Below are 24,190 nucleotides of genomic sequence, written 5' to 3'. Positions count from 1 at the left end.
AAAACAAAAACAAAAACCCAAAACAGCATCAAAGAAGAAACAACTGCCTTAAAAAACAGAAATTTGACAGAAGTCATACCTCCCCCCATATTGTTTAACACTTACCCTTCTCCTGTTAAAGCACAGCAGGACTGAATGTGCCATGGATGATCCTTAATTGAGCTAAGGGTGAGGTATTTAGAGATTTCAGCTGCTGTCATACACCCTTTCATATCCTGTTTATTTGCAAAGATCAGGACTGCGGCTTTCCGTAAATCCTGCAATCAATATGAAATATTTCTAAAACATGAAATAGCACAATTCAAATTAAACTAATGAAGCAGGAAGGTCAAATACGTCCAACTGGACAGTTATAATGAAATCCCTCTACTTTAAAATGATTGATTAGGCAGTAATATTTAACTTAAAAATTTTATTGAGGGGCACCTGGCTGGCTGAGTGAGTAAAGCATGCGACTCTTGATCTCAGGGCCATGAGTTCAAGCCCCACACCAAAAGGAGAACTTACTTAAAAAATAAAGCCTCAATTAAATAAACAAACGAATAAATGGAAATTGTATCGAGATAAAAATAAATTTTCTCAATAGTGATTTAATGATTCGCTCTAACAAAGATAGGCTAATTAACATAAGCTGGATCATCAAAAGTTATTTTTATATTGTTGGGCCAAAGGGGTCAGACTAAAAGTAAAATAAACATGCATCTTAAACATCGATTTAAAACTATACGAGCAGGGGTGCGTGGGGGGCCCAGTCAGTTAAGCGGTTGACTTCGGCTCAGGTCATGACCTCACGATTTGTGAGTTCAAGCCCCGTGTCAGGCTCTGTGCTGATGATAGCTTAGAGCCTGGAGCCTGCTTCAGATTCTTTGTCTCCCTCTCTCTCTAACCCTCCCCGACTAGTGCTCTGTCTGTATCTCTCAAAAATAAATAAATGTAAAAAACAACAACAAAAAAAACTATATAAGCAATATTCTAATAGGCAAATACGGTAATATGTTGCCAAACAGTACAGAATCTCTCCAAATTTATTTTTAAAGTTTGTTTGTTTTGAGAGAGAACAAGCAAGCGAGCACGCATGCACGCACACACAGGAGGGGCAGAGAGAAAGAATCCCAAGTAGGCCCCATGTTATCAGCACAGAGCCCCACCCCATATGGGGCTCAAACTCACAAACCATGAGATGACGACCTGAGACGAAACCAAGAGTTGGACACTTAACTGACTGAGCCCCCCAGGCGCCCCAAGAATTTCTCCATATTTAAAGAAGAGCGCAGAAGGTGAAGGGCTGGGCAATGCTTATGACTACTGGTATAAGGTAACCACATTCATTTATGCTCACTGCAGAACTGTTAATATTATCAAAATATCAGAAATAATCTAATGTTCATTAATAGAAGGACAGATCAACTGTGATAGATTCATACAAAATAATACTACATAGCTGTTGAAAGGAATGAAACCAATGCTGTATGTGCTGATGTGGATAATCACAATGCTGTGCACAAAACCCCCAAAATGGAGTTACACACACACATATACATATATATATCTTAATATATATATATATATAAGATTTTATGAACAACGATGAGGCGCTTGGGTGGCTCAGTTGCCTGAGTGTCAGGTCATGATCTGGCAGTTCGTGGGTCCAAGCCCCGTGTCTGTCTCTGTGCTGAGCTTTCTTGAGATTCTCTGTCTCCCTCTCTCTCTGCCTCTCCTGTGCCCATGTGCATTCTTTCTCTCTCAAAAATAAACATTTTTAAAAAAGATTTTATGAACAATGAAATATAGTATTTTATATAACTGACAAATAAAAATGTAGGGAAAATATAAAAATATACATGGGATTGATTCTCACTCCTTTTAGGATAATATAATTCTTTTAGGACTCTTTGAGAGAAAGGAAGGAAATGAGATTCGGGGGGGGGGGTCTCATAAGATATTTAGTATCTTATATTGGATGGTAGGTGGATGGATGTGTTTTATTACCTAAGTTTTTTTGTCTATCTTAAATTGTTAGAATCAAGTGGTCTCAGATTATTCACTAAAGAATTTTCAGTGACTATAAACTCTTGGAAAAAAACACTCAAGTTTTCCATCTTTCTTGCTTCAATTTATTGGACTCTTTAAGACATGAATGAATAGTTTTAACCTTGAAAAATCTTATCAATAATAGGCTACAAATTAATGTGCTGAGTTGTTTTCAAATCTGAAAACATAATGAAACTTTTTGACTTCAAGACGTCCATCAAAATACAACATTTTGCTAATGATGAAATAACCCACGGCAAAGCATATCATCTCTGTAAAAAAGCAAAACCAGCACACAGATACCTTACTCCACTGTTTACGTTTGCTTTCAAAATTTACCTCGTGAGCCAACATTCTGTATAACTCTTCTTTTGTAATCGCTAGTCGTTCCCTGTCAATGCTATCAACCACGAGAATGATGAACTAGAAGACAATTAAAAAGAAAGCAAATTGAATGGAATGTTGAAGTTTTCTGCAAAACTACTCTCCAGTGACGGAATATTTTCATGACATCATCATTACTTTAAAATGGTCTTTTTCATGAAGAGTTTGTATTGTACTGTAAAATCCACATGTTCAGAAAAGAACTCATCATTTCAACAAAGAAAAACTATGCCCAGGTTTATTTTAAAAAGGTGATATTTGAATACACAATACGCTGTAACACTAGGATTTATTTTAAGATGCAGGTAATAAAAAATAATTTTTAAAAAGAAAGTCACAGTAACTTAAATAACTTCCACTAAAACTCTATACCGCTGACTTAAGCAATCAGTAGTTATTTATGTTTGAGACAGTTTTCTGCCTACTAGGGACACACAAGTTAGTCTGAAAGAAAAAGAGAAACACACACACACACACACACACACACACACAGACTACTGAACAAGACATTTTTACATAGCAATGCCAACAGTAAGAGCCCCAGAAAAAGTGTGCTAAACGGAAACATACCCACTTAGGGGTTAACACGCTAGAGTGGGTGTAGGTGAAATTAAAGAGCAGCAAGCAAAGAGAGCTGGGGAAAACTGTTGGTAAAGGTGTATATGAAAAACGTGGGGTCTTACACATTAGAAATAAAAGCATCTTTGGTAAGAAAAATAAGATACAGTGTGAAAGGGCCCCTAATCGAATCTTAGAAGAAGAAAGTTAAAAAGTGAGATTAAGCGATGCTAAAGGTTTTAATAGACTGGCTCAGAATAAATGGAGAGGAGGAGGGTGAAACCAGATTGTTCACATGACCTTAATATTAGGCAAAGAGATAAGTGGAGAAATCTGCCTAGAAACTGTGAAGGGCAAGGAAGAAAATGGAAGGAATAAAGGTAAGAAACATGGCAAGTTTGCATGGACAGAACATAGGGAACTTAATGAGAGCCAGGTGGCAGGAATTCATCGGCAGCTGAACTCCTTGTATTATAATGGAGACACTGGGCTTTTGGAGGACTCCTTACGGAGAAGAAGTTAAGATGACGACAACGGTGAAGAATGCCATGGGGGAAACGTCACATGGGCAGGCCCATGACATAGAATCTAAGATTGCAAATGCTAGGTGCCGTGCTGGTGTGCTGTGATAAAGGCCATAGGTTCTTGTAGTAATTGTGAAATTCTTATAGAAATGGTTTATTAAAATTCTCCTGAAACCAATATTACACTCTGTTAACTAACTAGACCTTACATAAAAGTTTGGAAGAAAAAAATTAAATAAGAAAAATAGCTTATTATAAAAAACATTTCATGCAAACGGTGTCATTAATAACATATGTCTTTCTGGATCCATGCGGAGTCTTCTAGAGTTTCTGCAACTTCAAAAACAAGATACCCTCTTGTAAGATTATCAACATACATGGATGAGCTAGAATCAACTCTAACCTCTTCATCAAAAGTAACGGCTCCTCTCCCACACAACTGCAGTTAACTGTGAGCTTTGACAGGGCGCCAAGAGCTATGCTGCTTAAATACAGGTGACCCTTGAACAACATGGGTTTGAGCTGAGCAGATCCCCTTAAATGTGATTCTTTAACTGTACAGGACTGTACATGGACTGTACATGTATTTTCTGCTTATGATTTTTTAATAACATTCTTTTCTCTAGCTTACTTTATTGTAAGAATACAGCATATAATACATACAACATACAAAGGGTGTGTTAATCCACTCTTTTTGTTATCTGTAAGGCTTCTGCTCAACAGTAGGTTATTAGTAAAGTTTCTGGGGAGTCCAGGTATATGTGGATTTTTGGCCACACCATGGGTCAGTGTCCCTAACACTGGCATTATTCAAGGGGCAGCTGTAGCCATATGGTAAAAGGTTGTTTCTCTCTAACATTTTTAGTTTCAGAATATTTTACTATAGAAGTATACATTAAGCTAACCTTGAACCGTGTTTGCTTACCGACCTATCCCCCCGCTTCAAATAAGAAAAGTTAAGTGCTACTACAACCGTTAAAGACCTAGGATGTGCCATTTTGGTTGGACCAATCACAAGCTGCACTGGAATATAGATGCATAGATACATATGCTATCGCAGTATAAATCTAGAGGAATATATGTTTATTTAAAAAGGAAACTTATTCACCAAAAATTCCTTGCCTCTCCCCACCTCCTCTGCACACACCCTTCAAAAAAGCCACTCAATTTTTAATAGGCTTCATTTTAGGAAAAAATAATTGGTCAGACGTCCCTGTCTGTAAAGAGAAATTACGGATGCAATTGTACATCAGTATACTCAAAGATAAATCTGTCTCGATAGCACTGCATGGTTTAAAAAAAATCTGCTTAACAAGAAATAAACACAGAAATAGAAGCTAGTCCAGACTGTTTCCTGGGTTGGCTCGGAAGCAGTAAAGTAGCGAAATAAGTGACAGAGAAGTTGGGGGCGAACCATTTGTTTTTTTAACTAAACTATAATCTCACCAAAATTTTGAATGCTCAATTCGTGTTATTTGAAAATCTTGTATTCAATTACGCTTAAAATATTTTATTCCTCCCTAACCAGAGCCTCTCTCAGCTGTGAGATCTTGGGACAGGTTATCTAACTGATCCCGGTCTCCACTTTCTCCAACAGCAGACCTGACAGGAGCACTGGGAGGACCAACTATCCGGATACAGTCCGCCCTGCAGCGGGCGTGCAACCAACAGTGGGCATTAGTCTTTCTACTTGCCTTTCCTCTGGTATGTGAAAACCTCAAATTCCTTACCGAAAAGGATCTTCTTGGAAAGCAACTGCCAACATGCCTCTGGGGACTGCCTATCTATTTTCTGGGTTGACTCTGTGGTCCTTGTTATTAACATTCAGAAATTGGCTCAGTATACCTCTGTGTTTGAGTAATACGTGTTCCAGGACGACCTCAGTGATTCTTGACCACCAATATCCCACATAAGAAAATGCGTGTTCTTCACAACTATTTCTTCAACATTGCTTCCTATGGTTGGAGATGTGTGAACCACTTCATTCATTAAGCTGTTGAAAGACACCATAACAAATCTTTTGTAAATCTTGAGAACCGGAGGGAAGTTTTATCCCATCAACGACAGCATCAAAACTAGAACCTGGGAGGACATTTAAGGCAAACACCTAGACAAAGAACAAGCCTTGAAGGAAGACTTTTTTTTTTTCTTTTAATGGAATAAACTAAAGGCTTGATCTGGAGATGGAAACACTGTGGTGTGAGTTTGTATTCCTGTGGCCAAAATTCCAAACCACCATGCCCTTGTTATCGGAGCAGAACCAGGGCCCTTTCCCGAAAGAGCAAGTTTCTAGGTGACTGTGACATCAATGCTCGCAAAGTAGCAACCACTGAATAGCAGGCTGTGTATAATTCTGAAGCCTGTCCACGTGAGAAAATTGAGACTTGGGTCGGCCATAAAAATTAGTTCAGGCCTATTAACCTAAACCACAGCCTTAAAAAGATAAGGCCACAGGCAAATGAAAATTGTAATTAAAATTAACTGTAAATATATTTAGAATACTAAGGCTCACACCACACTTATCATAATTATGCATTAAGACACATTAATTCATTCATTCAACAAATATGTATTTGCCTATAATACGCTGCTACTGTGTTGAAAGAAGTCTCCAACTGTCTCTTGGGTCTTACATGTTTTTGAAGCTATGTGGAAAATTATTTCAATAACTGACAGGTTTCTGAAATGTTTACATTTGATGTTTAAAGGCAGAGTCGCATTAAAATACATAATTGATAACGGATGAATGTTTTAAAGTAAAACAAGTAGTCATTCTACTGTAAAACAACAAGCCACAAGTTAGCAGCTTTTTAGCAAAGGGGCTGAAAAACACATTAGGCACTGCTTAAGTGAAGTGTTTCCAGACAACTGTCAGGTGACAGACTTAGGATGAGGTGGAAAGAGACAAGAGCCACACAATCGAGCACCGTATCTTACAACTACTTGTCAAAAGGCTTGGGACATAGATCCATTTCCACTGTTTAACATGGATCATTTCATTAATCCTGAAAGGATGATGGGAGCTACTCTGATCTGACAAGTGGACTGACAGGCTGTTAAAACTTCCTTCAAGTATTAATGTATTTCTCCGGAAGCCTCCAGCCCTTCCTGGCTGCGAGTGACAAAAGCAGGACTTTCAGGGGTGATCTTCATTTCTTTTGATTTGACAAGTCTGCCTAAGTTGAAACAATTCAGAGCTATTAGTCAAGACAGTAGCAATGAGCTTCCTAGAGATACTGGTCTCCTTGTGTGAACCGCAGTGTGGGAAGAATGAAGTGAAATGCACTTTATCACCTCACTGCAGCACTATGATGGATGCTTTATTTATTTTAGTTTAATATTAAGTCTTTCTTTCAAGGCCAGAAAAAGACGAGGGTTTGTGAAGGCTGTACCAAACATACAGCCCTTTTATTCACTTTTGAAACAAATTTTGTGCTCGGTAAAATACAAAACCATACGTTTAGGTTTTTGCGGGATATTACAATGGTATCTTATTAATTACACAAAATTGGTTCTGGTAACTTAAATAATGAAGACTGTTTAAATAAATAACTATACTTACAATTGGTAAAGAATGGTGGTTTTCCCTGCATTATCCAGTCCCACTATAATTACTTTGTGTTCTACAAAAAGAAAACAAACCAGAAACATTTAACACTACAATTACATGCTTGCAACAATGATTATTAGTTAGCTTTCTAATGAGGCTCATTCACCGGATTCTTATTACTGGATTGTTAAAACACAGAGTAAACAGAGCTTCACGATGTCAAGGTTACCTACGTAACCTACGTTAAGGGAGGCCATCTAGTATGATGTTCTCCACCTGGCTGTCTTATAAACGAATGTGAGATCCGGGTTTAGAGGGAAGTTCAAGAGAAGCGGTGTGGGGGGAATAACACAAATTCTGATCCTGACAAGGCACTACGACGTACAACCTAAGTTTAAAGAAATTGTTTTACACACCTGCTTGTCACCTCTGCTAACCAAATCAGCTTTTTAGCAAGTTGTTTTTACACCTGGAAGTTTTCCCACCTACATGCAGTTTCTTCCTTTCACGAAGAAATCCAATTTAAAACACAAAACTGAAAAGGTTTCCCTGTCACCAACAGGACACACGTATTCTCTCCATCAGTTTCTCATTCTTTCCATCATCTTATTTCTTTTCCAAAGTTTATTTATTTTGAGAGAAAGAGACAGAGCGTGCACGTGCACACGCAAGAGGAGAGGGGCAGAGAGAGAATCCCAAGCAGGCTCCACACTGTGAGTGTGGCACTGGGCGTGGGACTTGAACCCATAGACCGTGAGATCACGACCCGAGCGGAAACCAAGGGCTGGACACTCAGCCCCTTAAACGACTGAGCCACCCAGGTGCCCCTCCTTCCATTAATTTAAAGATAAATAAGCAATTGCTTAGTTCTCAGGGCTTTTTCAATCTGGATTTTATAAGTCTTCTGAGTAGATACTGTTTCTGCTCCTCATGCACCAAAAACCTCTTGGGTCTTCTCCCTCTGGCACCATGCACAAAACAGACATTTGTTTCACTAATAGATTTTAAGGCCCATCTAATCATTCTGTTAAGTGGTACATACTCTGAAACCTCTTTTGAACGCACAGAAGACACTTCTGAGTCATCTTTTCTAGATTTTACAGAACATATTAAAGATACCTCTCTTCCCCAGGGCAGAAGGCTTAAAAAGCTACCAGGGAACCTTCGTAAGAAACACAACACAATCGATTTATTTCTAGCCAACGATCTGACATATTTCCTATCAGAACCCTGCTCCCCTTGTTAACCTGTGATAATATCAAAACTCGGATTATACATCTCATCAGACATCAGCTCGTATTCCTACTTGAGAGTGTTTATACTGCATCAGTCAAAAAGAGAGGCCATTATTCACAGACAAGTTCTTAGGTGACAAACTATGTATCTTTATGCATCTTTAACGACCTGAACACTGTCTGTACTGCCTGTAATACCACAGGTCTAAGGACATGGTTCTCTCGAAGGGCTTTTTTCACTATGGCAGAAACTGCTTTGTAAAACGCAAAAAAGAACAGAACTTGTTCGCTTATTATAACTCACTATAATTCTCCTTATTTGACTCTCTTTGGTTCATATCCCCTAATTTCTAAAGGAGCCAATCTTTATTTTTCTCCCTTTACAGTCCAAGAATGAGAACCCTCTTTCAGTGGAGGAACAAGCATTCTAAATTTTGGGGACAGCTGGAAACCACCTGCCCAGCATCTGGAGACCAAAGGGTCCCTGCGGGAGTGAGAAGGAAGCCACTAGTCTGGAAGTAAGCTAAACTTGGGCGTGGACACTTCTGCTGGGAAAGGAAAACAGAAGGTAGTACCACGTGGTTCACTGTTGAGGCCACTAAAGTGAACCAACACCCGGGGCCATTTTCAAACAGCTCTGCCCTCGCTTCACATTTTGTATGATAATGATCAGAGTATTGAAGGCCTGCGACAGCAAAAGTCATAAATAATGCATCATTTTTTAAAGTTTATTTAAATAAGAGAAAGAGGGAGAGAGACAGCGAGCAGAGGGGCAGAGAGAGAGGGAGAGAGAATCCCAAGCACAAATTGTGAGATCATGACCTGAGGTGAAATCAAGAGTCTGATGCTTAATGACTGAGCCACCAGGCGCCCTGCCCTCATAATGCACCATTCTGAAAGACTGGTCCCAATTTGAACTAAGTCAGAGGTGACGAACTCTGAAGGCGAAGAGAACATGAGTTTTATTACAGTTTCAACTGAGTGATTAACTTCAGGACTTTTTCAGATTCCTTTTCCCCTCAGTAATAGGGAATTCTAGCAATTAAGACAAAACAATTTCACCTCAGTCTTATAATAAAGGTATTACATCAATCCTTCAGTTAAACTGAGGCCTACCTTCTGGTGCAACCTGAGTCTACATGCTAACAAAACATCATCAATGGGAAAAAGCTAAATATTTTTTTAAAGTATGAAATAACAAAAATAAACAATAAAAGCATGAAATAAGTGTATTATATTTTATTTTTGTTAATTTTTTTAATGTTTATTTTTGAGAGAGAGAGAGAGAGAGAGAGAGAGACAGAGAGAGAGAGAGAGACAGCACGAGCGGGAGAAGGGCAGAGAGAGAGATAGACAAGACAGACAGAATCTGAAGCAGGCTCCAGGCTCCCAGCTGTCAGCTCAGAGCCTGATGAAGGGCTCAAACCCACAAACCTGAGCCAAAGTTGGACACTTAACTGACTGAGCCACCCAGGCACCCCAAGAATGTATTGTATTATACTTTTTTAATGTTTATTTTTGAGAAACTGAGTGAAAGCAGGGGAGGGGCAGAGAGAGAGGGACACAGAGGCTCGTTGGGGCAGTGTGCTGACTGCAGAGAGCCTAATGCGGGGCTCAAACCCACGAACCGCCAAGATACGACGTGAGCCTAAGTCAGACACTTAACCCACTGAGCCACCCAGGAGCCCCAACAGAGTGTATTTTAAATCTCTTCTTTGAAAAAGCACCTCTTGAACATCATCTGTACAGTAAGAGGGAAATCAAGTTCAACGGGCATTTACTAAAAAGCCAAGTACAAAATAAAAGCTGTTTGTACTCTGCGGCATAACTGTAATTCTTCCTCCCATCTTCAAAGGCCTCCATTGTACTTTGCTGCTACTTGAGTATGCCAATGACCAAGGGCTTGAGTTCACAAATGCTAGTCAAGCTTTTACCTATTCACGAAGAACACGGACGGCACCTACCTTTACTGTCAGCAGGAAAGGAAATTCATATGCTGCTCTAATTACTGTCAGCAGGAAAGGAAATTCATATGCTGCTCTAAATGTCCACAAGTGGTGTCTAGATTAATAAAGTATAAATCATCTGATACCACTTGACGTTAAAAAAACATGGCTTAAGGTACTTGTTCTGTACTGCTTTTCAGCTGCGCGTAATCAACAGCCAACATACAGACCTTGTTTTATGTACAGAAACAAAAATATCAGCTAAATTATGTAACTATTAGTGATTTCCTGCAGTCATGGTAAAATAATTTCCTTCACCTATCACAGTTAACTAAAGCAGATACTAAAAAAAGATGCTTGTAAGTTTGTACTATGTCACCCAACAATTTTTGTTGTTTACCTAATTAAAAAAAAAAAAAAAACTTTCAAAATGTATCACTCTAGTCCAGTTCAGTCTCGCTGAAGTAGGGAAAGAATCTATCCTAACAGTCAGATTTTGAGTTGCTGCCAATCAGATGAACGTCAGACACTTAACATCACTTTTACTTGCGGAGCCAGGAGTGGGGATTTCTGATTCACCAGAATTGAAATGTCTCAAGTTGTGAGGAGAAAACCATACAACTGTATGCTTTTATAATTTCAACTGATCCTCAACGTGGATATGTAAACTGTATATTCTTTTAAGCCCAACTACTCTCCATGAAAATGAAGTATTTAGTTTAGACAGACAGAGACATAATCAATTCTCATTTAACCTCAAACAGGGAAAACTATGAACATAGATAATATTACATTCTTTATTTAGAATGATTTTTGCAAATGTAATTAGAAGTTTACCCTCTTTATTGTTTTTCAGTAGTGTTATTAAAATCAGTATATTATCACAGAGAAGGAGCTGCCCCTGTTTGGGGCCAGAAATGTGTATGCTGGGGACAGAGTGGGTGCAACTTACACACTTTCTTGGACAGCCAAATAAGTCTGGGTTAAAACATCACCCTAAGCATCAGAGCTACAATGAATCCAAATGTTGAAATGTGCCTGCACACCATGAGACAGTTACCCTGACACCACATTTTACTAGAAATCTCTTCCAGGACACCAGGCTGCACCTCTTCCCAGAATAGAGGGCTGGGAGGAGAGCATTTCCAGTTCTACTTAGGAATCCATGCCTGTCCAGAGTCAACACAAAGCATGTTTATTTACACTAAATGAAGGTCCAATTGCACAGCTTTTGTTTAATTTTCATCAAGTGTTTGCACAAAAGTTTCTCTGCACTCTTGGCTATGGTATTTGGATCTCCTTAAAAGCTGGCGCATACTATTTTGTAAGCAGGGCATAAAGACATAAAGCCTACACAGAATGAGGTTTCAAAACAAAATTATTAAGAGTGCTTGCTTGTAGACAAACACAGGTAAAAGATGGCTAAAAAGAAAAATCATGGAAAAAGAAACTTCAAAAAAATAAGTGGAGGAAATATCAAAGAAATTCGTGTGATAAAATGGTCAACCGGTATTTTTAAAATACAAGAAAGCCCAAAAGATATCCTGAAATAGGGATCACTACCTTCTAGATATATACCTGCACCAACACTGTCACTTAACAAGAGCCTTATACGAACACAGAGTATGTAAACAACTTCGCAACTAAACAAGTAAAAATGCTCCATGCCAAATTTGGTGATTCAGCAAATTCCGGGTATCACATATACAGAAAATGAGTTTGAATGGTTGCAAGGGGTAGGTATTAAAAAGTCAGAAGATAGGATGTCACCAACGGAGGCCTGAAGGCCTGCACAGCAATGATGAACACCCAAGGAAGTCTGTTCTTGGGAAGGAAAAAAAAAAAAAAGGAAACGTCATATAAACTGTCTTATATTATACTGGTTATAGAATCATAAAACACTATAGCTTGGAACAGACTGCAGAATTTGAGATTTATTCCTTCTCTCCCACCTCTTCACCTACAAATGTGCCACCTATAAAGGCATTTCTGAGGAACCAAGGTCTCCAAAAACATATGTTAACTATTGACCTGGGCCATCTTGCTGATGTTCTAGATAAGAAATTAAGGTCCTATAGGGGCGCCTAGGTGGCTCAGTCACTTGAGGGACAGACTTTGCCTCAGGTCATGATCTCATAGTCTGTGAGTTGGAGCCTTGAGTTGGAGCCCCGCGTTGGACTCTGTGCTGACAACTCAGGGCCTGGGGCCTGCTTCGGATTCTGTGTCTCCCTCTCTCTCTCTGCCCCTTCCCCGCTCATGCTCTATCTCAGAAATAAGTAAACATTAAAGAAAAAAAAGAAATTAAGGTCCTATGAATTTAGGTAATGTGTTCTAGTAAACACTGGTAAGAGTCAGCATTTGCTGCCCCACTCTTTTTGCTATAAAGCATTAATTCCCCTTCCAAATTCTTCAGTCTCTCCCACTCCCCCACAGTATCCATATTCCTGGATGCCTAAATTTCATCAAGAGCAGCTACATAAATCTGATGAGCCAACAATTCAACATTTATTGAGTTCATTTTATGCATGACTGTAACATTTAAGACTAACAAGGCAAGCTCTCTACCCTCAAAAATCTTAAAGGCAGATATGTAAATAAGCACTTACAATACACCATCATTAGTACAAAGCAACAGATACCGAAGAATCCTACGGTAATATTCCCAAGGATAAGTGAGATCTAGAATCCAACTCTCAGCCGAGGAAATAAATGTCAACAGTAAAAAGGAATATTACAGAGTGTCGGTATGACTGTTTTCTGGGCATTGTGGAAGTTAAACCTCACCATCATTCCATAAGAAAGTGGTGGTATTCCTTTTACTGATGAGAAAACTGAGCCTTAGGCTAAATAACATGCTGGGAAGTTTGGCTAATGGTCTCCCAGTGTGATGCCTCCCCATCTTTATGACAAAATTGAGTCTTATAGAATAATAAATAAGAACAGCTTACTGGATAGAAGAAAAACACTCTTCTGGTAGATAAGGGGATTAAATACCGATAAAAAGGAAAGACATCAAAGAGTCTAATAGGTAGAACACTCTACCATCACAGACCACAGTGAAGGGCCTAAGCCCAAAGATTCCAACTTGCTACACAAAGGCAATAGAAGAAAGGCTTCGACAAGGAAATACTGAAGTTGATTTTAACTTCTACAGTTTTCTACAGAATTCAAATGTTGCCCAGGGGAAGGTTAAACTCTGGAAGGCAAATTTTTTTTAATGGTTTTATTTTATTTTTAAGAGACAGTGGAGTGAGTGGGGGAGGGGCAGAGAGAGAGGAGGACAGAGGATCCCAACCAGGCTTCACGCTGGCAGCAGAGAGCCCGGTGCAGGGCTCAAATTCACAAACCCAGTGGTGAGATCAGGACCTGAGCTAATGTCAGATGTTTAACCGACTGAGGCACCCAGGTGCCCGGGAAGGCAAATGTTAAGGGGCAGAGACAATGCATGGTTTTCGAACTTGTGGGACCATGACCACAGTTAAATACATTTTGCCTGATGACCCAGGATGCACACAACTGAAACAAAAGTCTCACAAAATGGTACCTTTACTGAGATACACTGTGATAGTTTCTATTGTAGAATATCATGCCTTTATTTACTTATTTTTTCGTTTTTTAAGTAAGCTCCATGCCCAGTGTGGGGCTTGATGCTCTAACCGACTCAGCCCGCTAGATGCCCCTGTTCATTTCTTTTTTAAATGCTGATCCTCACTAAATGGACTCTATAAGTTAGTAATGGATTATGTTGGGCAATTTGGGGAAACAACCGTATTTGAGAAATACAAGTGAACTGGGTAAGTATAAAAATATTCAAACGTTTACAAATTCAAGAAGCTCAGCAAATGCAAACAGGGTAAATACAAAGAAAAGCAAAGCTACTTTTGTCATGGTCAATCTGCTAAAAACCAAAGATAAAGGAAGAATCCTGAAGGTGGCAAGAGGAGATGACAGGCTACATAAGGGAAGTTAATATATGAATGTTGGCTGTCACAGGAAAAAAAAATGGGAGGCCTGAAGACAATGGAATGACAACTTTGAAGCACTAAAGGGAGAAAAAAAATATTGACCTAAGATGCTATATTCAGTAACAATATACTTCAAGAATGAAGGCAAAATAGAGACACTTTCAGATAAAAGAAAACTAAGAATTCATCACCAGCACAGCTACACAACAAAAATGCTGAAATTCTTGAATTTGGAGGGAAATTATACTAGACAGAAATTCAAAACATCAAAAATAGCAATGTAAGTAAATATAAGAGGAAATTTTACCCTTTCTTAAAATATTGAGGAATATGTCACTGTTTATAGCAAAAATTAAAACACTGTACTGTATAATTTATAACTAATGTAGATACCACACATATAGCATCTAACCCGTATGGTTATATAGGACTAGGGGAAGAGAGAGTATAATCATACCATTTCTTACACCTTACAAGTGTTACATTGTAAGTAGATTGAGAAAAGGTAACAATGCATGTTGTAATCAATCCCTAGAAGAACCATAAAAAGAATGCAAAAAGGATCACTGAAAAAGCCAGTAAATAAAACGGAATTCTAAAAATAAAAAACCAAACCATTAATGCAAAGTGGGAAAGGAGGAATAGAGAAACAACAAAACATAATAAATGTAGATGGGACAAAGAAGAAATAATAAAATAGTGCACCTTAATATCTGACTGTACCATAAATCATACCATATTGATAAATTTGCCCAAACATTCCAATTAAAAGAGACAGAGTTTCACACTACATTAAAAAAATCACAAGATCACACCCTATGCTCTCTGGCAGAAATGCACATTAAAATACAGAATATCGGAACAATGCTAACAACCACCATAACCGAATAAACATTTATAGAGTATTGCACACAATTGCAGATTACATATTTCTTTCAGGCACAAATGGTGCATGCACCAAAGAGATCATTTGGATAGACTATAAAAAAGCCTCAATAAGACTGACAAAAGATGGAAATCTTACAGAGGATATTTCTGACAACAATGGAATTAAGTTAGGAACCAATAAAAGCTATTTAGAAAAATAAATATTTGAAAACTAAACACTTATAAATAATCCATAAGTCAAAGAAGAAATCACAAACAAAATAATTAAAACCTTTCAAACTGAATGACATACAGCATATTAAAATTTGTAGAATGAAGCTAACACACTTCTTAAGAAGTTCTTATGGCTTTAAAACGTTATATATATGGGGAGCCTGGGTGGCTCAGTGGGCTAAACATCTGAGTCTTGATCTTGGCTCAGGTCATGATCTCACAGTTCATGAGTTCGCCACCCTAGCTGGACTCTGCACTGACCCATGGAGCCTGCTGGAGAATCTCTCTGCCCCTCTCTCTGCCCCCTTCCCATTTGCGCTTTCCCTCTCTCTTTCAAAGTACGTAAATAAACTTTAAAAAATTGTTACATGTGAATGGAAAAAGGGACAAGAACAATGACACACACTGTCTTCATAAGGGTGGGGGAATTAAAGTAAACCCAAAGTAAGTAGATGAAAGGAAGTAAGAAGCAGGAATTAGTAACATAAAAACCAGAAAACAACAGTGAAAATTAAAATCTTTGAAAAGATTAACAAACACGTCGGAGGACTGACACTATCAGACTTCAAAATTTACAGAGAAGTAGGACAATAATCAAGATGGTGTAGTATGGCTTTGGGATGGGCATACAGATCAATGGAAGAGGGATGTCCAGAGAGAAGACTCCCAATCTTTTGACAAAGGCTCTAAAGCAATCCATTGGGAAAGGAAAGTCTTCAAGTAAATTATGCTAGAACAAGCAGATATCCATGTAAAAAAAATAAAATAAAATAATGAATTCCAACCCCCATACTTGCGTCATAACTGCAAAATAACTTGAGATGGCTCACAGCCCTAAGCATAAAAGCCAAAGCTTGTAGGTGAAAGGAACAGTACACAGAAAGCAACAACAATTTAAAAAAAAAAAAATGTTGAAAAAAAAATCAGGTTTCACCAAAATTAAAAATTTCCACTTAGCAAAAACTCCCCATTAAGAAAATGAATAAGTAAGCCAAAGACTGGGATAAAATATTCAGAAAACATATCTAACAAAGGTCTCAATTCCAGATGATATAAATAATTATATATAATTTTTTTAAAGAAAAAAAATTTAATGGGAAAGGATTTGAACGTTCTGCAAAAGAAATCCAAATGTTCAGTCAGCACATGAAAAAAGCACATTAATACCCAAAAGTCATCAGAGAAATGCAAATTAAAACCAAAATGAGATATCACTATTCATCTAACAAAATAACTAAAATTAAAAAGACTGGTGACATCAAATGTTGGTGAGGATGTTAAAAGAAGTCTCAAACACTGCTGGTGAGAGTATAAAAATGGTTTAACACTCTGGAAAACAATCTAATAGTTTCTTATAAAACTAATCACATATCTACTCTATGACTTAAAAATTGCACTTCTAGGGGTGCCTGGATGGCTCAGTCAGTTAAGCATCCAACTCTGAATTTCGGCTCAGGTCATGATCTCAGGGTTCATGGGTTTGAGCCCCACATAGGGCTTGGTGCCGATAACTGCTGAGCTTGCTTGGGATTCTCTCTCTCTGCCCCTCCCCTGCTCATGCTTTCTCTCTCTCTCTCTCAAAATAAATAAACTTTAGGGGCGTCTGGGTGGGTCAGTCTGACTTCGGCTCAGGTCATGATCTCGCGGTTTGTGAGTTCTTCGAGGCCCGCGCTGACAACTTGGGAGCCTGAAGCCTGTTTCAGATTCTGTGTCTCCCTCCCTCTCTGCCCCTCCTCCACTCATGCTCTGTCTCTCTGTCTCTCTCAAAACTAAAAGCACATTAAAATTTTTTTGAATAAATTTATACATATACTTAAATAAAATTGCACTTCTATACATTTACCTAAAAGAAATGAAAACATGTCTACAAAAAGTCATTAGACTATTCACGTATTATAACTAGTCATGATGCAAATGAATAAACAAACTGTGGTCTATGTACGTGATGAAATGATAACAGATCTAAGGGAAAAGCCTCCAGTGGGAAAAGCTAATGCAAACAGAAGCAGAAACAGAAAATTAGGGAGAAGAAAACTTCAGAGAAACTTGGAAGACACAGTATTATGAAACAATGCCATAAAAGCGATTAGAGTTAACATTTAGCAAATAAAAGGTTTTTATAAATTAAAAATATGATAGCAGAACCAAAATACTCAATAGGAAGACTGGAAGACAAAGGAAATATCCCAGAAAACAGAACTGGGAGAAAAAAAAAAAAAGAAAAGACAGTAAAATGGAAAAGAATACTTGATGATCAAGTAGCACGATACGATCGGTAATATTTCCAAAAGAGTAGAGGAAGAAATCCTAAGAGAAATTAAAAAAAAAAAATTCTTAGACCTGAAAACGTCCAACTTTATGTTGGAAAGGTCCAGAGGGCCTAGCACAGTGAACCAAAAAAGACATATAACAAGGTATGTGCATTTCAAATTTGAAAATACCAGGAACGGGCCTCCTGGGGGGGCTCAGTCGGTTAAGCGCACACTGGACTCTTGATTTAGGCTCAGGTCATAATCTAACAGTTCATGGATTTGAGCCCTGCATCAGCCTCCATGCTCACAGCATGGAGCCTGCTTGGGATTCTCTCTCCCCCCCCCCCTCTCTCTCAAAGTAAGTAAACTTAAAAAAATAGAATAATAAATAAAAATGCCAGGGAAGATCGGAAAAGTCCAAGAGTCCACTAGAAAGAGAAAGAGAAAACAGATTACATGAGGAACGATACTGGTCTCCTCAACAACACTAGAAGCTAGAGGACAATGACAATACCTTCAAATACCTTCTGAAAGAAAGGTTTTCCGACTCAGAATTTTATATTCAGCCCAATTACAAATCAAAAATGAGGACAAATACATTTTCAGGACAGACTTACTACATTTTCATGCATTTGGAATCACAAAAAAAAAAAAAAAGTGACTGCTTTGGACACCTTCGCAGGACATTTCTGTAGGATGTGCTTCATATATAAGAGGAACGCAAGAAAGACATAAGTCCTAATAAAACAGAAAAGCAAAGGAAATTCCTGGAATGACTGTAAAGACGAATCCAGCACAGCTGTGTAGCAGGCAGAGGGAAGCAAGAGCAGTTTGGAGCAGGAGGGAATACTGAGGGAGCTGCGAGGAAGGCTAAATCATGTGACTGAGTGTATTATGGGGAAACTTGTATGGGGAGTTTTGGGATGGAATGAAAGGACTTAGTCAAACATACAAAGTAAACTAAAGCAATGGGATGTTGTAATTATTTACTCTAGGGGGGAAAAGTTATAGGAAAAAGGGAAACCTACACCGTGGCTCAGGAGCGACTAAATTTTGCAATCACTAAAAATGAAAAGACAGTGCGTATCAAACCAAAACACTGTATTGGGATGATAAGGGAAAAGGGCCTTAAGAGCTCTTCTACCGTAAGACAAATGCTTAGTACACCTGAAACTAATACAATCTATGTCCGTTACATCTCAAAGGACAAATGATAATGCTTCAAGTTTCCACACAGGCATACTATTCAAAAATATGGAAGTGTGTACCAAAAGAGATATACACACAAGTCTGTAAGATAATCCGATTTGAAATTACTTCCTTCATTGATAACTGCATCCCAGTAATGTATTCTAGCACAAATTGCCGAACCTGTGTACTTTGTCATAGTTTCATTTAGTCAAACACGCTTTAGCGTACTTATTCCCAGAAAGATATCAAATTTAAGAGAAGATGCTTTGTGTTGTAAAATGCTACAGGAAAAAAAGATGGGAGGCAAATACTGGAAAAAAAAAAAAAAAAAGACAGGGGAAAGGAGTCCTTAAAGTAAGATATGTAGTTCTCAACCCTGGCTGCAAATATGAATCACCTAGGCATTGATGCCCAGGATACTCTGCCGCATTCTGATCCAACTGGTCTAAGGTACAGCCTTGGGCTTATTTATTCTAACAAGCAACCAAGATTGAGTCATTTGAGTATCTCTGGATTAGTTGTATGACAGTGGTGAAATGGAAAATGCTGAGACTGTCAGTGTTGTTGATACAGAAAGTAAAAAATACAGGACTAAAGCAGCAGTCTGTTCACATTATTCCCCTGCTTAAAAAATAACATAAACCGAGCAAACACTTCAACGGCTCCCATGGCTTGCTCTGTACATATAGTTTAATGTCTTAGTTGGTCCACACACAAGGCCCTCTGTGATCTGGCTCCAGGGGCTACCTCTCCAGCCTCATCTCTAACTCCCCACAGGCAAACTAAGATACTGCCAAACGAAACTCTTTTCAGCTTCCTTCAATGTACCAAAGTATTTGATTCCTCTCCCATTTGCATATTATTAGTCCTTCAGCCTAGAATAATATGCCCCTTCTACTCAGTCTACTTAGCATGCCCTATAAACTCCTACTTACATTAAAGTACAAGTATACCTTTTCCCGTAGTCTTCCAGGAACCACTTGAGAAAAATTAATCACTTACTTCTTGGCAATCATCACCACACTTTTATACATTGTTAAACCATTTACCGCACTGCATTTTCCCCCATAGTTCTCACTGACTGATCTTTGAGCACTTTGGGAACAAGTTAACTGTGTTACTGTTTCTGTTTTTCGTCTTCCTATCTGCTATGCCTAACTGAAGACTGGCTTATGGCCCATGACTAAATGTCAGTTGCATGAGTGAGTGAGTATAAAATGACAGGAGGACCACTAGCTCTAAATGTTCAACAGGAAAGTTAAAGGAAAAGAAAAATTCTAAGTAGTAAATGGGGATTGCGGAGGCCTGACAAATTCTGTGACTTGAAGCAGCCTATGAATGCTTTTCCTCATCTCCTAAATCTTTCCCTTACACCCTCCATTCCCCACTAGTCTGATTAAGGAAGGTCCGATAAGTGAATGATTAAACAATAATAATAAAACAGTGGAGAAGAGGAATAGGATGGGTTATGCAAGGAGAAACAAAGACTTTGGTACTGTTTTGTTTCTTAAACTATGCGAAAAGATAGGCAGGCGATAACTGTGTTGACCTTTATAGTCTTTAGCATGTCTTAAAATGCTGCTTTACATATAGTAGTGAACTCAAGTAACAAGGACTGGAAAATATAAACTGCTGAAAAAAAATCACATGTTAAATGTACAGATGATATCGTTAAAGAATTGAATTCCGAGCACTCTGAAATTACCTGAAATGTGGTATCTGTGGTAACTGCAAACATACACGTAATTGCGTGTGTGTGTGTGTGTGTGTGTGTATACATTTACTTATAATCTTGGAAAAGACTAGTGTTCTCAGCTATGGAACAAGTGAACTAAAGCCATTTCATTCTCTTCACTTCTCAAATCCAGGAAAAAAAAACCCACGTGAGCAGTAACAGTTGGTATCATTATAAAACACCGGTTTTTATTATGTCTGGGTATTAAACAGAAAACGAAACTGAATTTAAAAAGTAGTTCCAATTGCTAAGAAAAGCATTCTGTTCAAAGAATGGCTAAGACTTTACCTATTATCAGCACCCCCCGCCCACACACACACTTTTTTTTTTGGGGGGGGGTCTGGGTGTTTTCTCTCTTCAGAAGACCTCACATCTCATTCTTTCTGACTCAGAACAGGTTTTACAACTTCTTGGCCCTTTGGACTTCCAACTTCCACATGTCTCATAACCTGTCCCAGACTAATTAGGGACACGTAACCTCCTATACAGAACCAAAAGCATTTAGTTCTCTAACACCTAAGAAAGGAAAAAAGGGTTTGGGATGCAGATTTCCGGAAACCCGTGTATCTCACGAGACAACTCATTCCCGAGTCTGATGGAGCAGGCGAAATCAGAACGTGAAGGCACACTGGCTTAAAGAATTGGGCGGTAAACAAAGTAGCACCAGTAATAATAATTAAAAAAAAAAAAAAGTTGATGGGTTTCTGGGCGCACACTCATGGGGCAAGACACGGATGCTTAACTAGAGATAGAACAGGCCTGCAAAATGCCTCCAGGTATCACTAGGTGCTTTTCTCTTTGCTTTGCTAAAATCCAAAATTTCTTAGTTTGGACTCTGGGATCCCAAATGCCTCCTCTTTTCACTCCTCACTTCTCCCACAAACCCTGTCCCTCCTGCACCTTCTCCCAGCCTAAAATACCGACTTTCTACCCGCCCCCTCGAGAAAAGCACTTCTCTGCGACTCTGTCCACCGACAGCCCAGCCTCCGGCTGTCCCCTAAGGCGGCCAGACTCTCCTCCTAGCAGTCAAGCCGTTGCGCAGCTCCATCCTTCTCACCTTGGTTACAGAAGAGGCTCCACAGTTTAGCGAAGATCAGCCCCATCATGAGCACCTGGGCGGGCCGCGGGGTCCCTCAGCAGCAGGTGCCGCTGCGCCGGGCCCCCCACCACGGCGCTGGCTGTAGGGAACCGAGGAGAAGCCTACTGAGACCGCGCGGCGACGGCACTGGCTGGCCAAGAAGCCTCGATCGGCCGCTCAGCTACCGGTCAGAAGGCACCGCGCCGAGTCCCTACCGGATAGTCCTTTGTTTCGAGCCAACTGAGCCCAACGCCGACCCGTAGTACCCTCGGTCTGAACCCACCTACCCACCAGAGCCTCTACCAGCCCCAAGCCCCGCCTCCGCTCCGCCTCCCCTCCCGATTCCCGGCCACCCATCGCCGGAAGGACGCGGACTGACGTCGGCGCGCTTGCGTTTACTCACGCTTTCGACGTGGCGTTTCCTTCGGTTTCACTTCCGGGGGGCGGGCTTCAAACTGCCCGCGGAGTGGGAGGTTAGGGGTCGTGGGAGTCGGGAGTTTCCCTAGGTGAGCTCTTACACTCGGCGCGTTTTGTAAGCTTTTGTCACGTTCCAGTTCTTGAGTCTCTGCTGTTGGGCAAGTGCGCCCTCCCCCGTCTGAATCTAAGGGCAGCTGCAGCTCTTCTAACCGAAAAGCTGCCGTTTGTTGCCCTTTACTGCACGGAAATGAGGAGTGTTTCTCTCGCAACTGTCATCGTGGGCAGGCAGGCGAGCTTGGTGTTCTAACGTGATTCTTAATTCGAAATAGAATTGCTTGGGAGACGATCCATGGACTGCCGGTAGCCAGAAAGTTCGGTTGTGTGATTAACGTAAAGCCGTCTAGTTGCCACGCATTCGGAATTTTCATGGAGCCCAAATCAAAAAAACAAAACTTTTCTGAAGCATTAACTGAAAATAACTTCCTTTGATTGAAATGGAATCCCAGTAATCTCTCCCGTTCAACAAAATAGAGGAAAAAGGTCCAAGTGCTGTCCTAGATCAAAGAAACTGAAATTTCAAGGAAAAGGTTGAACTAGGGAATTTAAAAAATAAGTATATTATGAACTTAATACTTGGAAGAACTGTCTGCAGCTGGAGTTGAATTCAATTTATTTTTTGGCTAACCTTTTAAGTCAAAAAGCCAATTCTCTACTTAAGCGTTTCAATTCCACTTTGTAATCATTTTTTTTAGTATTGTTGACACGACGTTACACTGGCGTCAAGTGTACAACATAGTGATTCAACATCTCTGTCTTATATGCTCACACAAGTAACTACAATCTGTCACTGCATTGTACACTATTACACAATTCCACCTTCTTTGCCTTGTTAAGTTCCAACAAATTTAAAAGCTGCATAACCTGACATGAAACCTAATGCCCCTGAAATCAGTAAAGGAGAGAACTTAATTGAACTGGACTTCGATCAGGTGGTAGATTTTAACCCAGGTAACAAGGCCTTTTAACAGGCCAAACCTTCCTTAGCTGTAGAAAGAGAAATGAAATGTATGACTTGTGAAATCCTCCTAGGGTTATGATTCAAAGATTCTTGGGGGCGCCTGGGTGGCTCAGTCAGTTAAGCGTCTGACTTCGGCTCAGGTCATGATCTCGCGGTCCGTGAGTTCGAGCCCCGCGTGGGGCTCTGTGCTGACAGCTCAGAGCCTGGAGCCTGTTTCAGATTCTGTGTCTCCTTCTCTCTCTGACCCTCCCCGGTTCATGCTCTGTCTCTCTCTGTCTCAAAAATAAATAAATGTTAAAAAAAATTTAAAAACAAAACAAAAAAACCCAAAAAGATTCTTGAAGACTTTTATATGGGATAATGTACTCCAACTTTCTCATATTAAAGACAAGTTATAACGTCCCATGTAGAGGAAAAGGTATGTACTGAGCCTATGTAAATTAGTTTATCTGTCAGGATCATGAATTGGCTCCAATATAAATGATTTTGTGTTTGTGTAAACAGGCTTAAAGGGGTATTTCTAATCATAGTTTCATTATTCATAAAAAAACCTTTAGATACTGTAACTTAGCCTCTCAAATTGTTACACACATATATATAAACTACATTCCACTATTTTCCGGCTTTTGGATCTCCAAAAAACAGTTTCTGAAATAAAGCAGTTTTGTTTTGTTTTGTTTCTGCAGAGCTTCGAAGGAAAAAAATTATTTCTTAAATATTTTTATGATGGTGTAATGATACTTTAGAAAGTAAATTTGAAGTATTTTTTCACTTTTAATTCGGTGGTGGAATGAATATATTTGAGCAAGGCTGTTGATATTTCTATTGGTGCTATTCTTTCAAAATGTTTGAAACTTTTTTTTAGAGTAATATCTACACCCAATGTGGGGCTCGAACTCACAACCCCCAAATCAAGAGCTGCCTGCTCAGTCAACTGAGCCAGCCAGTTGCTCCAAAATGTCTGAAACTTTTATTAAAGAACTGTTCTAATTTTTATCATCTTCTCTACAATTTACCTGACAACAGGACTGCTGAAATATTCTTAAAATATTTTTTCACATTAGAAAGTGTTATTTGCCGATTTAGGAATTTGAAATTTTTATTAACCGTAAGAAAAGAAAACCACTCACAACTGAAAAGCGAATATAATTGATTAACAAAAATAGAGTTCCGCATTATCTAAACAGAACCCATCTGGCATACCA

General features: G+C 39.2%; 1 protein-coding gene across 1 annotated transcript in view; it reads right to left on the bottom strand.

Annotated features, from left to right (window-relative positions):
* Positions 1-21,896, bottom strand: part of ARL5B (ADP ribosylation factor like GTPase 5B) — a 29,303-nt gene extending 7,407 nt beyond the window's left edge. Inside the window, exons 1-5 of the mRNA XM_027073560.2 lie at positions 21,530-21,896; positions 7,060-7,120; positions 5,343-5,490; positions 2,371-2,454; positions 106-257 (exon numbers count right to left, since the gene is read on the bottom strand). Coding sequence (XP_026929361.1) covers positions 106-257; positions 2,371-2,454; positions 5,343-5,490; positions 7,060-7,120; positions 21,530-21,578 — 494 coding nt within the window. The 5' untranslated portion in view covers positions 21,579-21,896. The remainder of the gene's footprint in view (positions 1-105; positions 258-2,370; positions 2,455-5,342; positions 5,491-7,059; positions 7,121-21,529) is intronic.
* Positions 21,897-24,190: the final 2,294 nt, after the last annotated feature.

This window comes from Acinonyx jubatus, chromosome B4 (genome assembly GCF_027475565.1).
Source record: "Acinonyx jubatus isolate Ajub_Pintada_27869175 chromosome B4, VMU_Ajub_asm_v1.0, whole genome shotgun sequence".
Taxonomy (NCBI): Eukaryota; Metazoa; Chordata; class Mammalia; order Carnivora; family Felidae; genus Acinonyx; species Acinonyx jubatus.
Note: the sequence above shows the minus strand (reverse complement) of the source record. Positions and strands in the feature narration are given on the sequence as shown.